This window comes from Musa acuminata, chromosome BXJ2-8 (genome assembly GCF_036884655.1).
Source record: "Musa acuminata AAA Group cultivar baxijiao chromosome BXJ2-8, Cavendish_Baxijiao_AAA, whole genome shotgun sequence".
Taxonomy (NCBI): Eukaryota; Viridiplantae; Streptophyta; class Magnoliopsida; order Zingiberales; family Musaceae; genus Musa; species Musa acuminata.
Genome location: NC_088345.1, coordinates 40,551,650 through 40,570,377, shown reverse-complemented (window position 1 = coordinate 40,570,377; position 18,728 = coordinate 40,551,650). Strand labels below are relative to the sequence as shown.

The 18,728-nt window shown below is 40.3% G+C and overlaps 2 protein-coding genes across 2 annotated transcripts; one reads left to right on the top strand and one right to left on the bottom strand.

The window, feature by feature from the left end:
* The first annotated feature begins 9,365 nt into the window (after window positions 1-9,365).
* On the top strand, window positions 9,366-10,157 carry LOC103974226 (uncharacterized). Its single transcript, XM_009388997.3, has one exon. The coding sequence runs from the start codon at window positions 9,454-9,456 to the stop codon at window positions 10,015-10,017; it is 564 nt and encodes a 187-aa protein (XP_009387272.2). The 5' UTR covers window positions 9,366-9,453; the 3' UTR covers window positions 10,018-10,157.
* Window positions 10,158-12,549: 2,392 nt separating this feature from the next.
* Window positions 12,550-13,688, bottom strand: LOC103974225 (MYB-like transcription factor 4). Its single transcript, XM_009388996.3, has 3 exons — window positions 13,256-13,688; window positions 13,054-13,183; window positions 12,550-13,000 (listed from the first exon to the last, which is right to left on the bottom strand). Exons 1-3 carry the CDS (start codon window positions 13,380-13,382, stop codon window positions 12,673-12,675), a joined length of 585 nt encoding a protein of 194 aa, XP_009387271.2. The 5' UTR covers window positions 13,383-13,688; the 3' UTR covers window positions 12,550-12,672.
* Window positions 13,689-18,728: the final 5,040 nt, after the last annotated feature.

The window sequence follows — 18,728 nt, the reverse complement described above, 5'->3', positions numbered from 1 at the left end:
GTAGGCAACATAAGATTACAACATAAAAGAGAGGGATTTCGTCTACTTCTCCTCAACAAAAAAACATACACAACTATTCAGGTGGTAGTAAGTTAAAATGTATAAACAATGTATTAAACTATCGATGAATCTGTTGTAACTCAGTTATGATTTGATCTTGACGTTGTTCAAATCGATCTTGATGTTATTCGAATCGATCCATTCGAGTCCCTATGTCATCGATAAATAAAGGAGGTGCTTGTTTTGCTGAAGGTATTGCCTCAAAGGGACCAGTTAGAGGAGATTGATTACCCCTAAAAATTAGTATTTCAGATTCTAGTTCAAGTAGGAGGGGATCAGTCCTTCTAGGCAGTCTTATCCATATCCCATTTCTGAATATACACCTCGATCGTCGAAGTAGGTTTCTATTTATAATATTGAATCTATCTTGTTTCATAACTTCTTCATCAGGTGGGATAGCTATGTCGTAAGCATAGATGATCAAGCTACCATATTGAAGCATCATATCCTTTTTTAATAGTTCAATTATGTTTTGTTGGATTAGGTAACCAAAATAATTATTATTTCTCTTCATAATCCAATACATGATACATAATTCCATTTGGCTTACTTCATCATGATGATATTATTTTGGGATAATAATATTTATCAGGATGTGATGAAGTATCTTGGTGCTTAAAGGTAGTAAATGTTCACAGCTTTTTGAAAGAATAGTTAAGTTATGATTACCAAAAATCATTTTTAAGGCATCAGTATAAGTAGTCCTAACTGATTCTTCATCCCATTGTCCTCTAAAATAACACCCTTTTTCTTTCTCCATAATTTCTATGAGGTTGCAAATTATGTTATCTGTAATAGGTATATGATGTCCTAAGAGATAGATAAATACCCTCTCATTTTCATCTACATGTAAATTATTATAAAATAGTCTAACAAGTCTATGGTAGATAGGTTCATTTATTTGAAAGATTGAGTGAATGTCTAGATTAGCAAACTATTGAATAGGTTCTAAATCACTTAATTCCTCTAAATCAACATATTTACCCTTATGAATATTTCTATACTCTATGGATGAAAATCTAAAGGCATGTTGATGAGAATCGAAAAGTAGGGAGTCATAGTTTTCATCTAATCTCCTCTTCCCTTTGTCCTTAGAGGATCTTCTAAAACTCATGGAGACTACAATTATAAAGACAAATAAGTGACAAAAATAAGTTATACAAAGGGGAAATCAATTTGGTTTAGTGATTACCTTAGTAGTTTTTCCTTCTTTGGATTTCCAAGAGAATGTTGGAGATTGATCCTTGATTTAGCAAAAGTGGGGAAACTTTTAAGTTGCTAGAGGGAGAGCATGAGATTCAAGAGTTTTGGGGCACTTAGGAAAGTTGTGGAATGAGTTAGGGTCGATTCTACCACTGGCCCTAACTTGTTCTTTATATATGGCCCTAACTTGTTCTTTATATAGGGCAGTTACGGGCGGTGGCACTACCGGTTGGGCGGTGCTACCACCTATAACCCATTGCAACTGGCGGTGCCACCGCCTACTGGCAGTGAGCACTGCTCCGATTGTGGTGAGTTGTGGTGCTGACATTGAGTGGTTTCATCTTGCAATATTTTTATCATTGTGAAGTACACACTTATTTACACACCCATCATTATGTAAAATTCGCATCATAAGTTCATGCATCATACAAAATTCATACGCAAACATGGTTCGCATGCCATAAGTTCATGATCTTGTAAGATAGAATTTGATCCAGAGAAAACATTAAGGAAGGAATGTATTCGAGAAATTCAGAAGTATGGAAGATGTGAGAAGGGGAATCCGTGCATAAGAATTCACAAGTTTCAAATATCGAGAGATTAAGATCAAGTGTTCATCACACAATATTTTAAATAATTATTGCATCATGATCTTATGGAATATAAGTATCATTTTGTAACTAATAGTTTTAATTCTAATGATCTTTCCTTTGTTATTTTGGCTAGAGAGCTTCATCAGTTATTTTGGATCTCTGATCATAAGCATTGAGCATCCAAAATTAAGATATCATCTCTTGCTCCTAGTTTGTGATGGTAAATATTTCTACAAAAAAAAGATGATTTTTAGGTACCCATTTGACCTTGGGTGCCTCAAAAATCGATCGACTTAACTTATCATTTAGCATGGAGTTTTTTATGGTTCCTTTAAGAACCCAAATCAATTTGTGTGGACTACATTTCTTAAATGGACAATGATAAGCTATATGCCCAAATTTGTAACAAAAGTTACATTTATTTCGGGGTGAAACATACAAAGTAGAGCCTTTAACAAATGTGGTTGGATTTTGGTGAGAGCTACTCACAAATTCGATTCCGCCTTTTCTATGAATGTGACCCTTGTTGGCAAGGATCATGTTCAAGGACTTGCTACCAACCTCAAATTTTTCTAAGGTTTATTTGAGTAGCAAGTTTTCCTTTTGAAGTATTTCTAGGTCATCATATTTCGTACATGGAGCTAAACTATTATTGTGCTAAACTTTTAATCTATCGAAATCACTAACAAGAGAAGCATGCTCTTTTTTCAATAATTTATATTTTTTACTAATTAATTTGTATTCATCAAATAAATCATGAAAAGTATTTAATAGTTCATCAAAGGATAAATTTGCATCAAATGAACTACTTACCTCATCTCCAATAGCGCATAGTGAGCAACTTGCTCGGTATTGATTGGCTCCTCTTCTTCGGATGCACTTGAGTTGTCCCAAGTTGCTTTGAGAGTCTTCTTCTTCTTTGGTTGCTTCCTCTTTGCTTGGGGACATTCACTCTTGAAGTGTTCCGGCTTCTTGCATTCAGAGCATATCACTTATTCTTTCTTGGGTTCAAATTTATTTCTAGTGTCATTTTTATATTTATTTCCTTTTATGAATTTTTTGAACTTTCTTTTTAAGAGTGTCAAATCATCATTAAAGTCCTCATCACTTAAATTTTTTTTCAAGTGGTATTCTTGAGTTCTTAGTGTCATATCCTTCCTGTTCTTTGAAAGGTTGTTCTCAAGCTCTTCATGAGCATTACAAGTCATCTCATAGGTCATTAATGACCCGATTAGTTCTTCGAGAGGAAAATTATTTAAATCTTTGGCCTCTTGAATGATCGTGACTTTAGGGTCCCAACTCTTTGGAAGTGATCTTAAGATTTTATTAACAAGTTCAAAATCCGAGAAACCTTTACCAAGTCCTTTTGTACAATTGATGATATCCATAAATTGGGTGTATATGTCTCCAATGGTCTCATACGGTTTCATCTGAAACAACTCATAGGTGTGCACTAAAAGATTAATTTTTTACTCCTTCACTCTACTAGTGCCTTCATAAGTAACTTCGAGTGTGTGCCAAATATCAAAAGTTGTTTCATAAATCGATACTTGATTAAACTTGTTTTTATCTAATGCACAAAACAAGACATTCATAGCCTTGGCATTTAAAGTGAAAGTCTTCTTCTCCAACTCATTCCAATAGTTCATTCGAAGAGAAGACTTTTGAAACCTATTTTCTATAATATTTCATAATTCGAAATCCATTGAAATTAGGAAGATCCTCATTCTAGTCTTCCAATATGTGTAATCCGTCCCATTGAACATGGCTGGATATGTAATTGAATGACCCTCTTGGTTGCCAGTAAATGTCATCTCTCTTGGGTTTTAAACCAAATGAGAGTGAACCTTACTCCGATACCAATTGTTAGGATCAAGAGTGGCACTAAGAGGGGGGGTGAATTAGTGCAGCAAAATATTCTTCGATTTCGTAAAATAGCTCTTATTAGATCTTATCCACAAGATCCAATAATTCAAAGGTTTATTGGATATCCAATAAGATAAAGGCTCTAACAAATATCTTATATATGAACATCTACTCGTTGTAATACCTACCATATGTGTGTGATTCTCTAGGCTTAATATCGAGTTGGCCATGAGTCATACCTATTAGAACTCTTTTTGACTCAGTAAATTATTTTCTTTATAATAATTCACTCGACTCATCGACTACAGATATAATAAGCCACTACACCGTAGTCTCCAAACCATACAAGGGAATACAATCCATTGGACTTATCTATACTCAGTTACTATGTATATATAGTCCCCCATCCATCTAATATCCTAGAGATTGTATACCGGGAATGGTGATATCTGGCTCATACGGAATATGCTCAACTCTCGTTCTAATCGGATTTTCCCGAAGAACTCTTTCTCTCTCAATCCGAATGACTTTGGCCATGAATTTACTTGAGCAAGAACACATGGTATATATAATTTTTACATATTCATATATCCGTATCTAATATATATAAATATATCTAATAGAAAAAATGCTTAAGAAAATCGAAGCTCCGATCAACAACTAAGCCACATAAATATTAGTTGAATAACAAAATTTTCTAAATATTTTCCTTCCTATCATAAAATATTTTTTATTTTATTGGACTCATTATATAGGATCCACTAGACCATACTAATGAAGATCAAACATAATTTATTTATATCTTTTCATACCTTATTTTATTACTAATTTAAGTATCAAAGGATCGACGACCCTACTCGGATTAATCTTTTTAGGTTGGCACTACATCTAACGCCAGAGACGCCCTTAGATGCATCTCGAAGGTTTTTTTTATACACGGATTCAATCAAAGCGAATTGATTCAGCTATCACCAGCATCTTCCTATGATAGATAATATCTAATATAGAGATCTTTGGACAGTAGGTCCCATGGAAGATTCCGGATGCACATCCCAAGTGTTCCAATGCGAAGCAGGTTCACGTGGGGATTCAAGGAGGAGGGCTAAGCCGTCCTTTGCTTTTGCCAACAGTGATAGGCGCCACCAAAGTCAATGAAATCCGCGCATACTTCCGTCCGTATTTATAAGTAACGTGTTTAGCTTCTCGTCGGCATCTCGCGCATCGACTCTGGAACCCAACATCACGTTTACACTGAGGTGACGAAGAAAGGCCGAACCCAATCTTATCCTTCTTCTCGTGTTTCCAACACGAAACACGCATCGCGTGTTCTGTCGATCACGACGAGCACTGGTTTCGAAGAGTTTCGAGACCTAATTCTAGAAGAAGAATTAGGACGATTTGGATTGAGGTGGTGTTTGGAATTTCGTGGCGCGGATTGCTAGCTTGCTTGCTTGCGTGTTGTCGAAGCTTTCCTGCCTGCAGCCGTCTCTACAGAAGCAGCCAACGGTAGTCAAGTTGGCTTGTAGCTCACAGATACCTGTTGGTCAGATAATTGGCACCGAGATGTGGAAGGGCGGCAAGTGAAAGGAACAAGTTTCGCTTCGTGTTTTACGCACACCAAACTCGCTCAGTTTGATCTTTAGCAGGAATTTAGAAGATTAAGATTCCGTCCCGACAAGTTAAATCAAGACTGTCCGTGGGGAGTTGATCTCCTTGTGAATAAAGTTTCTAATCCATGGAGAATACAAGCTTCTGAATAAAGAAAGTTGATCTCCTTATATAAAAAAAAAATTTCTTAATAATTATATTCGTATGTCTTAGTAATTTAAATTTTCTAATCCATGGAGAATACAAGCTTCTGAATAAATTTCTCAGTATCTATCTCTATGTTTACTAGCGGTGGATAATATTAATTGTTGCAAGGAGTAATTACACGGCGCGATTCGGAAGCATCACTTCCGCGTCCTCCCAATCGCACAACGCCACCTATATTTGTGGGGCCAACAATAATAGATACAGAAGTCAAAGTTCTGGATGAGTCTCATCCATCAACAAGACAAATCAAGTAGAATGACAAAATAAGACTATTTTGATGTGCTGTTTCGGAGAAAGATTTTCTTTCACCTTTCTTTATAATTATATATTTTGAAAGGTATTTTTTTAAAGAAATTATAAGTTTGAAAATTTTTTACAGTGTCTTAACTTGCAAAAAATTTTAAATAATATTTTTTTAAAATAATCATTTTATCTTTATCGTACATCGTCATTTGTCCAATCGATTGTTTTCTTTTACTCGTTTATGTTTTCGCTTGTGATGTCTCTAAAGTTTGATGAGAATAACTAAAGTTGACATGGGTGTTCAAACAATAATATTCTTGGGTTTAGCTAATAAGAGTTTAGAGAGGAGGAGAAAATGATAATGGATTCTAACGAAAAAGAGAGAGACTCAAAAACGATCTTTTCATATGTTCAGGATAATTCTACTATAAGTTTTTAAAATTAGGATATTCTAAAAAAAAAATTTCTAGAAATTCACCTCAATAGATACACTTTTAATTTTCTTCCTATTTGGTCTCAATATGCTGGATGTGGGGTCTTTGTTGCCCCACAGATTGTTATATCCACTTTGATAAAAGGATAATAACTAAGAAATATTAAATATTAAACTGTAAAAGTCCTCTAAGGTTTATTATGTATAGTTTGATTTATAAATAAGATTTTAGTATGAAAAATATGACATGCAAGTAACTCTATGACACATCATACCCATTTAACAATCAATATATTATTTGGATTCATAACATGACATTGATATAATATTTTCTTTAATTAGGATAAAAATTAATAATCTTTAGTTTTAAAACGGGTCGTTCTCTCTTAATTATAAGGCTTGATGATTTGATGTACAATCTCATGATCATTAAATGATCAGTATAAATGTTTCTACTATTAATCACTACATCAGAGAATATCTAGTTTTTATTACTATTTCAAATCATTTGATTTTATTACTGATATAAGCATTAAAAATATTTTTATTGAATACGCCTCTTAACACAATTTTACAAGATAATCAATCATCTGTCCAACTCTGCGAAAGCGAATCTCTCCGCGCACAGAAAATTATACTTTTTTTTTGGGAGGAAAAATAGTAAATATTGAATAATACTGTCGAAGTTCTCCGATATATATATATATATATATATATATAAGCAAAGGTGGACCCATCTCTCTTTCGCTGGAAAACAATATACATAATTATTATCATATATAAAATTCTTTTCAGGTGATCGTACCCACCGATTACTGGTGAATTGGACTCCATGCTGAACTTGCGTGCACTCCATGCGGAACGACTGTTTCCTGTCGTACAAATATATTAATTAAATATTAAATAAAAATAATGAAAAGAAAAAGATAAATATGCTGCTTTGTATGATGACAAAGACTTTGATGTGATCGCTAATAACACAAAGTTTAAGTAGCTAAGAAATTCCACACACAAATTGTAAACTTTTCAACGCGATGGGCAATCGGCAGATGGAGTGACGGAGTTGCTATCGTCAAATAGTTCCCACTTGGCCCCAAAAGGCGAGCTTTCAATTTCCTGGCCATGAATCTCATACAAGGGTCAACGAAGACAATCCAAATGAAACGGCACGAGTTGTTGTCGGATAAGGACGAACCCAATTAATTCCATCAGGACCGTATATTTACGATCATGATTTTTAGATGCTTAACATACATACATGTGAATGAAGTCAACAGCCACATAAAGTTGCGGCAAAGACTGGTAATCCATCCCATGCGTTTAACCCGTCTCCCGTCACACCACTGCTCGCGACGGCTGTTCTTGGGATTTCTCTCTCACTGTCTCCACCCACACCATGAGATAAGTTCGGAATGTCTTGATCTTGTCCCGATTTTTCTCGATTGATATCCCCCTTTTTTTTTTTTTTTTATCTTTCTCATCCATCTTCGTGTTCTTTTTGTTCTAAAATATTTTTGACCACACAAATCACAAACTGTTGGTCTTTTATTTATATAATTTTACAGTATTTTTTATACTGTAAGTTTATATTATAAAATATTTAACTGCAAAAATAAATATTATAAATTAGTTTATGGTCCTTAGTGGGTCCTAAATAAATATTTTTATTGATTCATAAATAAGAAGAACATGCAAAATAACTTGAACTTTTATGTTAGTTATAATATTTTTAATAAATCTAAAAAAATATTATAAACTTAAATCTAGATAAATTATTATAATTATTTAATATAATATAAATTACAGGTTAGTAGTGCATACGAAGAGTTGAAAAAAAAGAAGCAAATACTAAGAGAGAAGAATAAAAAGGGACAGACAAACTCATAATGAGAAACTTTTCCCCCTAACTCGTCTCCTGTTTAATAATTCAATTTTGGATATTATTTTGAACTGATTCGCAAATTAATTTTTGTTAATATTTTAGTTTCTAATTGATTCTATAGTATGATAATTAAATTTTATGACCACTGTTTATTTATTTAATTAACTTTAAACATCCATATCGATACACGTCAAAAATTACGACGTCCATCAAAAATTAATAGAAGAAGAAACGCTTCCCTTCCCTGAGGCCCGAAACTAAGAAACGATAGCGGACCACGCTGCTTTTTCTGACGGCGACAGTCCGACGCAGGTTTCTGGCGGGTAGTGTCTTTGTCTCCTCCCTCTGCCCCTCCTCTCCCGCCCATTCTTTTTACTTTTCCTTTTATTTCACTCGCGGGGACGTGCCCTCATGTGGTTCCCACTTGGGCCCACCGCCCGAAAACACCGTGACTCACGTGACCACCTCCCCCTCCACATGTACGTCGCTTGGACCCGTCATCCCGAACCGCTCGACGCGGTTGGGCGGTGGTTCGGCGCGCGCGAGCTTCGAGGCGTCCCCCGGTGACGTGTCCGGCGGTCATCGCGCCACGTTTCACTTCCTAAGTGCCTTTCGACTTATCCTTGTGCGACAAAGGCACGAGATTTCCTGTTCCGATGAACGAGGTGGCTACACGCCAGATTGCATGGTTCCTTTGGTGGTTCCTATGTTTGCTGAGTTCCTTCTTTCGACGGCAAGCGTGTGTCGCGTACGAGCAACAACCACCACTTGGGGGGTTCGCAGTGGCGCCAACCCCGAATCTTCAGCGAGTAGGTGCGACCAAATTGGCATCCATCATCCTTTGATCCGTTCAAATTTCATGGCGTCCTGCGACCAGATTGGCATCCATCATCCTTTGATCCATTCAATTTTATCAGGTCCAACCAAAATGGTCAAACACAGACAGCCCATCTCGATCACACCGCAGCAGATGGCTTTCCACACATCACAGAGAGACAGAGAGAGAGAGAGAGAGAGAGAGAGAGAGAGGAGAGAGGCAAACTAAAAACAAACAAAGATCAGAACGTTGGGATGAGTGGTGGTCCCCATGCGGACGGCAGCTCCGGACTTCAATCACAGTTAATAATAATATATTTCTTCTTCCTTTTTACGGTTCACACCCTTAACTCACGCCTTTTTGTACATTTAGTGCATTTCATATGTTTCTTTCGCTCTTATTCGAAAAGATCCTTCGGAGAAGGAATGCACCCTCTTCCCCTATATAAGCCCAACCTCCGCCCTCCCCCTCCACCGTGCGCTCAGCGGTGTCTGCTTACTGCTCTTTCCCATCTTCTCCGCTTCCCGTTCTGAGTTTTCCGATGGAGGATTCGCGCGACCGCAAGAGGCGCCGCGACGAGGCGGAAGAGCAGGAGTCGCCGGAGGCCAAGCGCCTCCGAGACGACCTCTTCCTCGACATCCTCGACGATGACGCTGAAGCTGGAGACCAGGACATCGCCTCCGTCATGAAGAGCCTCGAGGAGGAGATCGCCCTCTCCTCCCCGCCGCCGCCGCCCACCCGGGCATTGGTGAAGACCGACCAGCCGGATCTGGGATTCCTCCTCGAAGCCTCCGATGACGAGCTCGGACTGCCTCCGCCGGCGCTGTCCTCGTCGGACGATGGTGGTGAGGCTCCTGTGGCTGACGACCCCGCCGCGGAAGGAGTCGCGGTGGAGGGGGTCGTGTTCGGACAGATCTGGGGGTTCGACGACGATATCACCGGCTACTACGACGGGTTCGACTTGGGGATTGGGCCGGATGATAGGGTGGATACGACGGATGCGGCCGAGGATGGGGTGTTCTACGACGGAGGGCTGTTCGACTATGCCGACGTGCTCTGTGCGCCGCCCGATTTTCTGGATCTTTCGTGGGCGCCCACCGTCTGATGGAAAATGGACGCTTCTACTTTTTTTTGTTCTTTTATAAAATGTTTAGGATGTAAATTTTAGACAGAGAAACAAAAAAGAGACGTTAGAGAGAGACAGAAGAAAGAAAAGAAAAGAAAAAATGGCGAAAAATTGAATCACGTCTTCGTGTATGCTCTCTTCGGAAGCCCTTGTCGACCCCGACCGTCACGAAACCACGGCGTCAACTCGAATGCGGTTTTGGTGAATCTGGTCCGTTTGATGCGCGTCGAAGGACGGCTATGATCGATTAAACGTTTCGCTTCTCCCTCCTCCGAAAAGTACCCTCGCGACGGTTCGTTCTCTTTGGAACGTGAGACGAAATATTATTGGACACGAGATTGGATAAACGGTAATAAAGCTTCATGATGACGTGACGTTGTTTGTAAGGCGCCCCTCCTCTGCAAACTCGGTACAACATTTTGGAGGGCCTTCTTTGATTTGTCCGTCCTACTGCTAATGCGGTGGTTATGCTTCGCAAAATCTCGCGGAAGAAACTCATTTATCACGGCAAGAGACACATAACCGTGATTGACAAAGCTTTGTTGAATTGTAGTGGCAGTGACTTGTCGCACTCAATCGCAGTCACGGATGACTTGTTGGTGACGACGGAGAGTGAGAATACACGTTGTGCCGGCCTGGGCCCAGCACAGTCACGCACACCAAATTCGTGGCATACCCACAACTCCACCCCGAATGTTTTCTTCTGTGGCACACTCTGTTCGGTGCCTCTACCTGCGGCTCAGCTTAGAAGCTTATATTTTTTTAGGTTGAATTAATGTTTGTTGACTAGTATTATTCAATTTTATCACTACTAAATTTATGATACGGTATTATTACTTTAGTGCATAATAAAAAATTGATTTGAATGAGTTAATATTAAAAATAAAAATGAAAAGGGATTAAGTTAGTCAAATTATAGTTTGACTGACTAAAGATGAGTCCTATTACCATAAATAGAGACATTGATGAGTACTCCATCTCATAGCATCAAAGAAAGATATAGATCACACTAAGTTTGAACCTTAAAAATACGGGAAAGATAATCAATACAGATGAATTAGAGGATAGCATTATATATCGCTATGGATTGAATGAGTCTAGTTATGTAAATTGGTGTCATAACTATATAAATTAGTGTCTTATTCGAGAACTTTAGATTAAATTAGTATCTAATTTGAAATTAGCCCTAACATACAACCTAGAAACTTAACCTTTTAATTGAATTAATATATTTAATTGATCTCATGATCTAGAATTTGGTTTTATTTATAAGTTTAGGTAATAAATGTCGAGAATTATTTTTAATTTGGTATCGTTTTTATTTTATTTTATATCTTTTAATCAACGATTTTATTTTTTTGGATTTTGGATTTTGAATTTTGGATTTTGAAGTCATAGGGAAGAGGATAAAGGAGACATCCCTGCGGTTAGAATGGATGTTGTCAACCTGCACGAATCAGTACTCGGAAACAAGAGACAGCTGCCGAGAACAATCGTACCCCAACGCCATCCATGGCGCCGCCGAATCTTCGGATTCACCGCCATATCTCTTTTGCTCCATCCATGTAACGCTGTGAGCCAACCACGGCCTCTCTGCTGAGTTTAACTCCACGAAATAGACGGCGAGTGTCTCCGACTACCCAACCAGCAGCAAGAACATGCCTCGGTACACATGGCATTGAGGAGTAGATGTCGAGAATGAAGGGAAGAGAGGAATGGCCGGGCTCGTATGCTGACAAGAGTAGATTTCTCTCTACCCGTCAACTCAACCGGCAGCTCTATGTGGCCTCTGCCATTGTAGCTCGGACAGCGCGGGCCCCCGTCACCACGAGATCGAGCCACATCATACGGGACATGTCGAACTAAATTTGCCATCATTAGCCACGTCCCAAGTATAGCAGCACTAAGCCCTCACACGAGACGCCACGTCCTAAGTATAGCAGCACTAAGCCCTCACACGAGACGCCACGTCCTAAGTATAGGAGCACTAAGCGCTCACACAAGACGCCACGTCCTAAGTATAGTAGCACTAAGCGCTCACACGAGACGCCACGTCCTAAGGATAGCAGAACTAAGCCCTCACACGAGACGCCACGTCCAAGTATAGGAGTACTAAGCCCTCACACGAGACTATGTGCACGATGAGTGGTCCAGCGCCAAACTGGAGGCGGATCCGAAGATTCTGATGCCTTTCTGAGCTCCACGCGAGGAGGGAGACGGGAAAGTAGGAACCGGTTGATGTGGATCAGCCGCCCGCGCATGCATCGCATTATATCTCAGGTGCATTCTAACTCTAACTCTGTGATGCCATAAAGTTCGTCTGCTATTCTCTTTGTTGTCACATTATGTCATACCGCGTAAGTTGACTCGAACTATATGTTAGCTGTCGCCTCAACAAGCCGCGCACGCCTGCGCAACATATCAACCTTTTGTACCGTCAAGCATTCATTTTCTTCAACTCTGGCTTGAACTGACACAGCAACAGAGAGAGGATAAGATCAGATCGAAGGGTTGACATAACAGCAATATCTTTTGTGATTTCCTCCGACTACAATGCATGTGTCCTCTCCTGGATCACCTTCACACCACCATTGACGTCACACAGACATATGAGCTAACACTAGTCGACCAAAGTCAACGAAAGAGAAGAAGCGTCGGGGTGGCAGTCCTCTCAAGCCTCTGTCCCTCAAGAGAGGATGGAGTGCAGATCGTTAGGTCGAGGTTGAGATCAGGCAACACAGCGGAGCTGCACTTCTTCATGTTCTCGTGGCTTGTCACGGCATCAGTCGACAGAGATGCACTGTGTGAGCTCCGAGATCGACGGAGCGGCGCCTTCTGGGTCAACCGGTGGTTGTCAGGATCGACACCCATGCTCTTGAGCTTCTTCCTCAGGTGGGAGTTCCAGTAGTTCTTCACCTCGTTGTCCGTTCTCCCCGGCAGCCTCCCAGCTATCAACGACCACCTAAAACAATTCAATCATAATATACTCGAGTTCTGGAGGATAAGGAGGCGTACCGGTTGCCGAGCAACGCGTGGAGCTTGATGATGAGGTCGGCTTCATCCTCTTTAAAGTTGCCTCTCTTCACGTCCGGACGAAGGTAGTTGATCCACCGGAGCCTGCAACTCTCGCCGCACCGAAGCAGACCTGATGGGAAAGAATCACGTTCTCAGGAACCCGTAGCCAATGAAACAAAAAAGGGAAGCGTACAAGTAACACCTGCAGCCTTGGGGAGTGACCTCCAACAGCCTTCCCCGTGCAGTCTGATGTAGTCGATGAGCTTCCGGTCCTCCTCCTTGGACCAGGCTCCCCTGTTGGTGCCGCGCTTGTCGCAAGGGTTCCTCATCGGTGTAGAGTGGGAAGTGAGGTCGAGGAAGATGGTCGGCGGATGGTATATAGATGGCTAGAGAGTCTACGGGGGAAGAAGAAGAAGAAGAAGAAGAAGAGAGAGTTGACTGGAAGACGGGTGGTTTGTGAGCGGGGGGGACTGCGGGGAGGTTAGTTGCGGGGATCGAACTTACAAGTCTTGGTCAGTCTGGTTGCGAAGGAAGCAGGTGCTGTGGATGATTTGTATTTCCTTAAATGAGGCCGAGGAATAGAAGCTGGATGCATGACCCACACGTGATTGGGAGCTGACTGATAGCTTTCCCCCCTGTCCCGGTTAAAGACGTCAGTCACCCCAACCAATGCAGGAATGTGGTGGCAGCAGCAGCTCCGCAGAATAGAAGGAGGGGGCATCATACTGCCACTGTTGGGAGCCGAGGGAGTCGATCTCGCACGCTATGTTGATGTACTCCCGACTCCAATATATTATTATAATTATTATCATAAAAATATTTAACAAGTATTTTCCATCCTGAATCTTAATTAGGTGTGGGATTCACTTTTCATTACATTTGTGTTCTTGGTGCTCAAACTGGGGGCCGTGTCTCACGTGAGAATATTTCCATCGGTATCTAAGATAACAACAATTGTTACGAAAAAGAAACAAAACCAAAGCCAACAAGCAATATCTAATTAAATTAATAAAATTAACTAAAATAATAATATTTTCAATTGACTAAAAGAAATTTCAAAGGACAAACTAAAAGATATTCACTATAAAAGATGATAGTTTAAACTCAATCTTTAATACTCAATATATCTATAATGCCATGCTCTACTATTTCTCAAATAAAACAATATTAAAATTGTATATGCTTTTGTCATCGAATGGGAGGTTGGATTCTTTCTATTATTGGGCTGATGGCCATATTCAGCCCATGTGGGCTTTATCAGCCCACACCTCCTCTTAACCTAACCCTAATTAAGATTAGGGGGGTATGGTGGCTGATAGGGGTAAAAACAAATAAGACATGACGCACCGGATTTGACGTAACACCGCCCCATATCAAGCCACCCCCAAATAGCACACCGCACAAAGAGACGAGCATTAATACCGGCGTAACGCGCACCCTCACTGACCATACCCGCGCGACCTCACCATGCTGACCCCGCACAACCGGACAGCGCAGGGGAAGGCGTCGACCAAGGCTGGCCATATCCTATGGCAACTCGGCCTTACCGCGCAATGCCCACAACGGCAACGGACACGATCAGGTGTACAGCCCTGCCCCGGCAGGATGGTGCGTTAGGTAAACGTCGAGCTCACCTATAAATACCCTCGAGCTCCAAGCAGGCCGGGGAAGCTGAAAAACTCAGGATTCCATCCAAGATTCCCATCCTCCCTTCTAACTTGATCATCGGAGGGGTCGGGCCGAATCACCGACCCGACCAGTGTGCAGGTACTCAGCAAAAGCCGACCCGACCCGGCGACGCGGAGCACTTCAGCCCGATTCCCCGTGACCGGTCACCCCGAGGATTCCGCGAGGAGCATCACCTGATCCTGGCCGCTCGGACCCTCGAACCAGCCGTACCGACCCCGAGGTAACGGCTAAAAAAGGCAGTAACGAGACAGATCTTTGTAGCTACGAGATTCCAAAGAGAAGAAGGAGAACAAGGTAGAAAAGGAAGAGAAAGAAAGGGAAGAAGACAAGGATAACGCAGAGAGACTGTTCACAATCATCTAGCAGTGTTCTCATCTCAGGTTAGATCAAATCTACAGTAGACTCTTGCTGTGATTACTTGGGGAGGTTTTAGATATTGTGGGCAGTGACATGATCCTTGTATCCCAGTTATTCTCTTGTGGTTGTTGCTAGGGTTTTGGGCAAGAGATTGAGATTTGTATATTCATTATTCTCATAGTGGATTATCTCTAGTTTGCCCCGTGGTTTTTACCCTTCACATTGAAGGGGTTTTCCACGTATATCTTGGTGTTCTGTTTGATTGTGTTTCCATTTTATTCCGCTGCGTATTTTGGTCTTCTAGTATTTGTTCATATACAAAGGTTATTCCTGTTTATATCCTCATCAACTGGTATCAGAGTGGGGTTTTGGTGATTTAATTTTTTTTGTATTTGAACATGGAGGCCAGTAATATTTCTCGTATGATTAGTTTGAATGGAAATAATTGGATGATATGGAAACCAAGAATGGAAGATCTCTTGTATTGCAAAGATTTGTATGGACCTTTGCAAGGGGATAGTGCAAAACCTACAACTATGACAGATGATGAGTGGAAGAGGTTAGATCGAAAAACAATTGGGTTTATTAGACAATGGCTTGATGATTGTCTTTCACCATGTTTCTACTGAAATTTCTGCATATTCTCTTTGGAAAAAATTGGAAAGTCTCTATGAAAGAAAAACAGCTAGCAACAAAGCTTTTTTTATTAGAAAACTTGAACCTAAAATATAGAGAGGGTGCTTCTATTGCTGAGCATTTGAATGAAATACAGAGTATTACTAACCAGTTATCCTCTATGAAAATGTCTCTTGATGATGAGTTGCAGGCATTGTTACTTCTCAGTTCATTACTAGAAAGTTGGGAGACACTAGTGGTTTCCCTTAGTAATTCTGCGCCAGATGGTATTGTCACTATGAGTCAAGTAACAAGCAGTTTGTTGAATGAGGAGTTGAGAAGAAAAAGTTCGGCAACATCTCAGAATGATTCACAAGCACTTATCTCAGAGAATAGAGAAAGGTCAAAGTCCAGAAGCAGTTCACGTATGGGTAGGAGCAAGTCAAGATTAAGAAAAGATATTGTTTGCTATAACTGTGGTGAGAAAGGACATTAAAAGAACCAATGTAAGCAACCTAAGAAGAACAAGAAAAAGGGAAAAGAAGTGGAGTCTACAGAGTCAAAGGATAATACTACAGCTATAGTGCAGGGTGGTGATTATTTGATTTTGTCTCCTTCTGATGATATTTTTTCTTGTGTGTGTCAGGATCTTGAGTGGGTGATTGACACAGGTGCTTCTTATCATGCTACACCTCGGAGAGAGTTTTTTGCTACATACAGGTCTGGAAACTTTGGTGTTGTCAAGATGGGCAACTATGACACATCAGACATCATTGGCATGGGTGATATCTATTTAAAGACCAACCTTGGCTGCAAGTTGGTACTTAAGGATGTGGGACATGTGGTTGACTTGAGGCTGAATTTAATTTCAATTGGAAGACTAGATGATGAAGAGTATGAAAGCAGATTTCACAGAGGGCAATGGAAGCTCAGTAAGGGTTCTCTTGTTATAGCTAGTGGAAAGAAATGTCATACTTTGTACAGGTTGCAGGCTAAAGCTTATGGTGAGCAGTTAAATGCTATAGAGAAAGACTTCAATATGGAGTTGTGGCATAGGCGATTGGGGCACATGAGCGAGAAGGGGCTGCAAGCTCTTTCCAAGAGAGAGGTATTACCAGATCTCAAAGGTATACATTTGAACCCTTGTATTGATTGTTTGGTTGGTAAACAACATAGAGTTTCATTTGCTAGTGCTGCTTTGTCTAGAAAAATGCATGCCTTAGACCGTGTTTATACAGATGTATGTGGTCCTTTGAGGATAAAAACTCCTGGTGGATCTGTTGATGTTCTTGGTATAAGTGGTGCACTTTATTTTGTCACTTTTATAGATGATTTTTCCAGGAAAGTTTGGGCTTATGCTTTGAAGACCAAAGATCAGGTTATTAATGTATTCAAAGAGTTTCTTGCCAGGGTTGAAAGGGAGACAGAAAGGAAATTGAAATGCATAAGATCAGATAATGGTGGTGAGTATACAGGATTGTTTAATGACTATTACAGGTCACATGGGATCCAACATGAGATGACAGTTCCTGGTACACCTCAGCATAATGCAATTACAGAGAGGATGAACCGCACCATCATGGAAAAGATCAGATGTATGCTTTCACAGGCCAAGCTACCCAAAAGGTTTTGGGATGAGGCTTTGAGGACTGCAGTTGATGTGATCAACTTATCACCATGTACAGCCCTAGATGGTGATGTTGCAGAGCATGTATGGTCAGAGAAAGATGTTTCCTACAGGCATTTGAGAGTATTTGGTTGTCGTGCATTTGCACATGTTCCAGATAATGAGAGGTCCAAGCTGGATGGTAAGTCTAAAGAATGTATTTTTCTTGGTTACTCATATGATCAGTTTGGTTACAGGCTTTGGGATCCAGAAAAGCAGAAGGTGTTCAGGAGCAGAGATGTGGTCTTCTTTGAGGATCAAACCTTTGAGGATTTGAAGAAGAAGGCACCAGCCAAGACTTCTGTAGAAGGATTAGCAGATTGTGACCCAGTTATTCCTCTAGTATATCAGGGTGATGGGGGAGATGTGCAGGAAAATAGTGTAGAGCCTGATGTTGATTTACCTGCAGGACATGTTGAGCAAGAAGAAGTAGGAGAGCAAGTTCCCGCAGAACCTCAATTGAGAAGATCTTCTAGACAACGTCAACCTTCCAGAAGATACTCTACAGATGAGTATGTGATGCTTACTGATGCAGGTGAACCAGAGAGTTACCAGGAAGTAATTGAGAGTGAGCAGAAAGAGAAGTGGTTAGTTGCTATGTAGGAAGAGATGGATGCTATTCAGAAGAACCACACTTATGATTTGGTGCTGCTACCAAATGGAATGAAGGCCTTGAAGAACAAGTGAGTTTTTAGGTTGAAGACTCAAGAATATTGTTCTCAACCAAAGTACAAAGCTAGATTGGTTGTGAAAGGCTTTGGTCAAAAGAAAGGTATTGACTTTGAAGAGATATTTTCTCATGTTGTTAAAATGTCTTCTATTCGTGTTGCTCTTGGTATTGCTGCTAGCCAGGACTTGGAGGTTGAGCAGTTAGATGTGAAGACAGCTTTCCTTCATGGTGATTTGGAGGAGGAAATTTATATGGAGCAACCAGAAGGCTTCAAAGTCAAAGGTAAAGATAATTTTGTCTGCAAGTTGAAGAAGAGCTTGTATGGACTAAAGCAAGCTCCAAGACAGTGGTATAGAAAGTTTGATTCATTTATGATAGAAAATGGATACAAAAGAACGGCTTCAGATCATTGTGTGTACATCAAATGGTTTGGTGAGGATTTTATTATTCTCTTACTTTATGTTGATGACATGCTTATTCTTGAGAAAGATATGTCTAAAATTGACAGGTTGAAGAAGGAACTGAATGAGTCTTTTACAATGAAGGACATGGGGCCAGCAAAGCAAATACTAGGCATGCAGATTTCTCGTGACAAGAAAAACAAGAAGATTTGGTTGTCACAGGAGAAATACATCAAGAAGGTATTGGAAAGATTCAGTATGAGCAATGCTAAGCCAG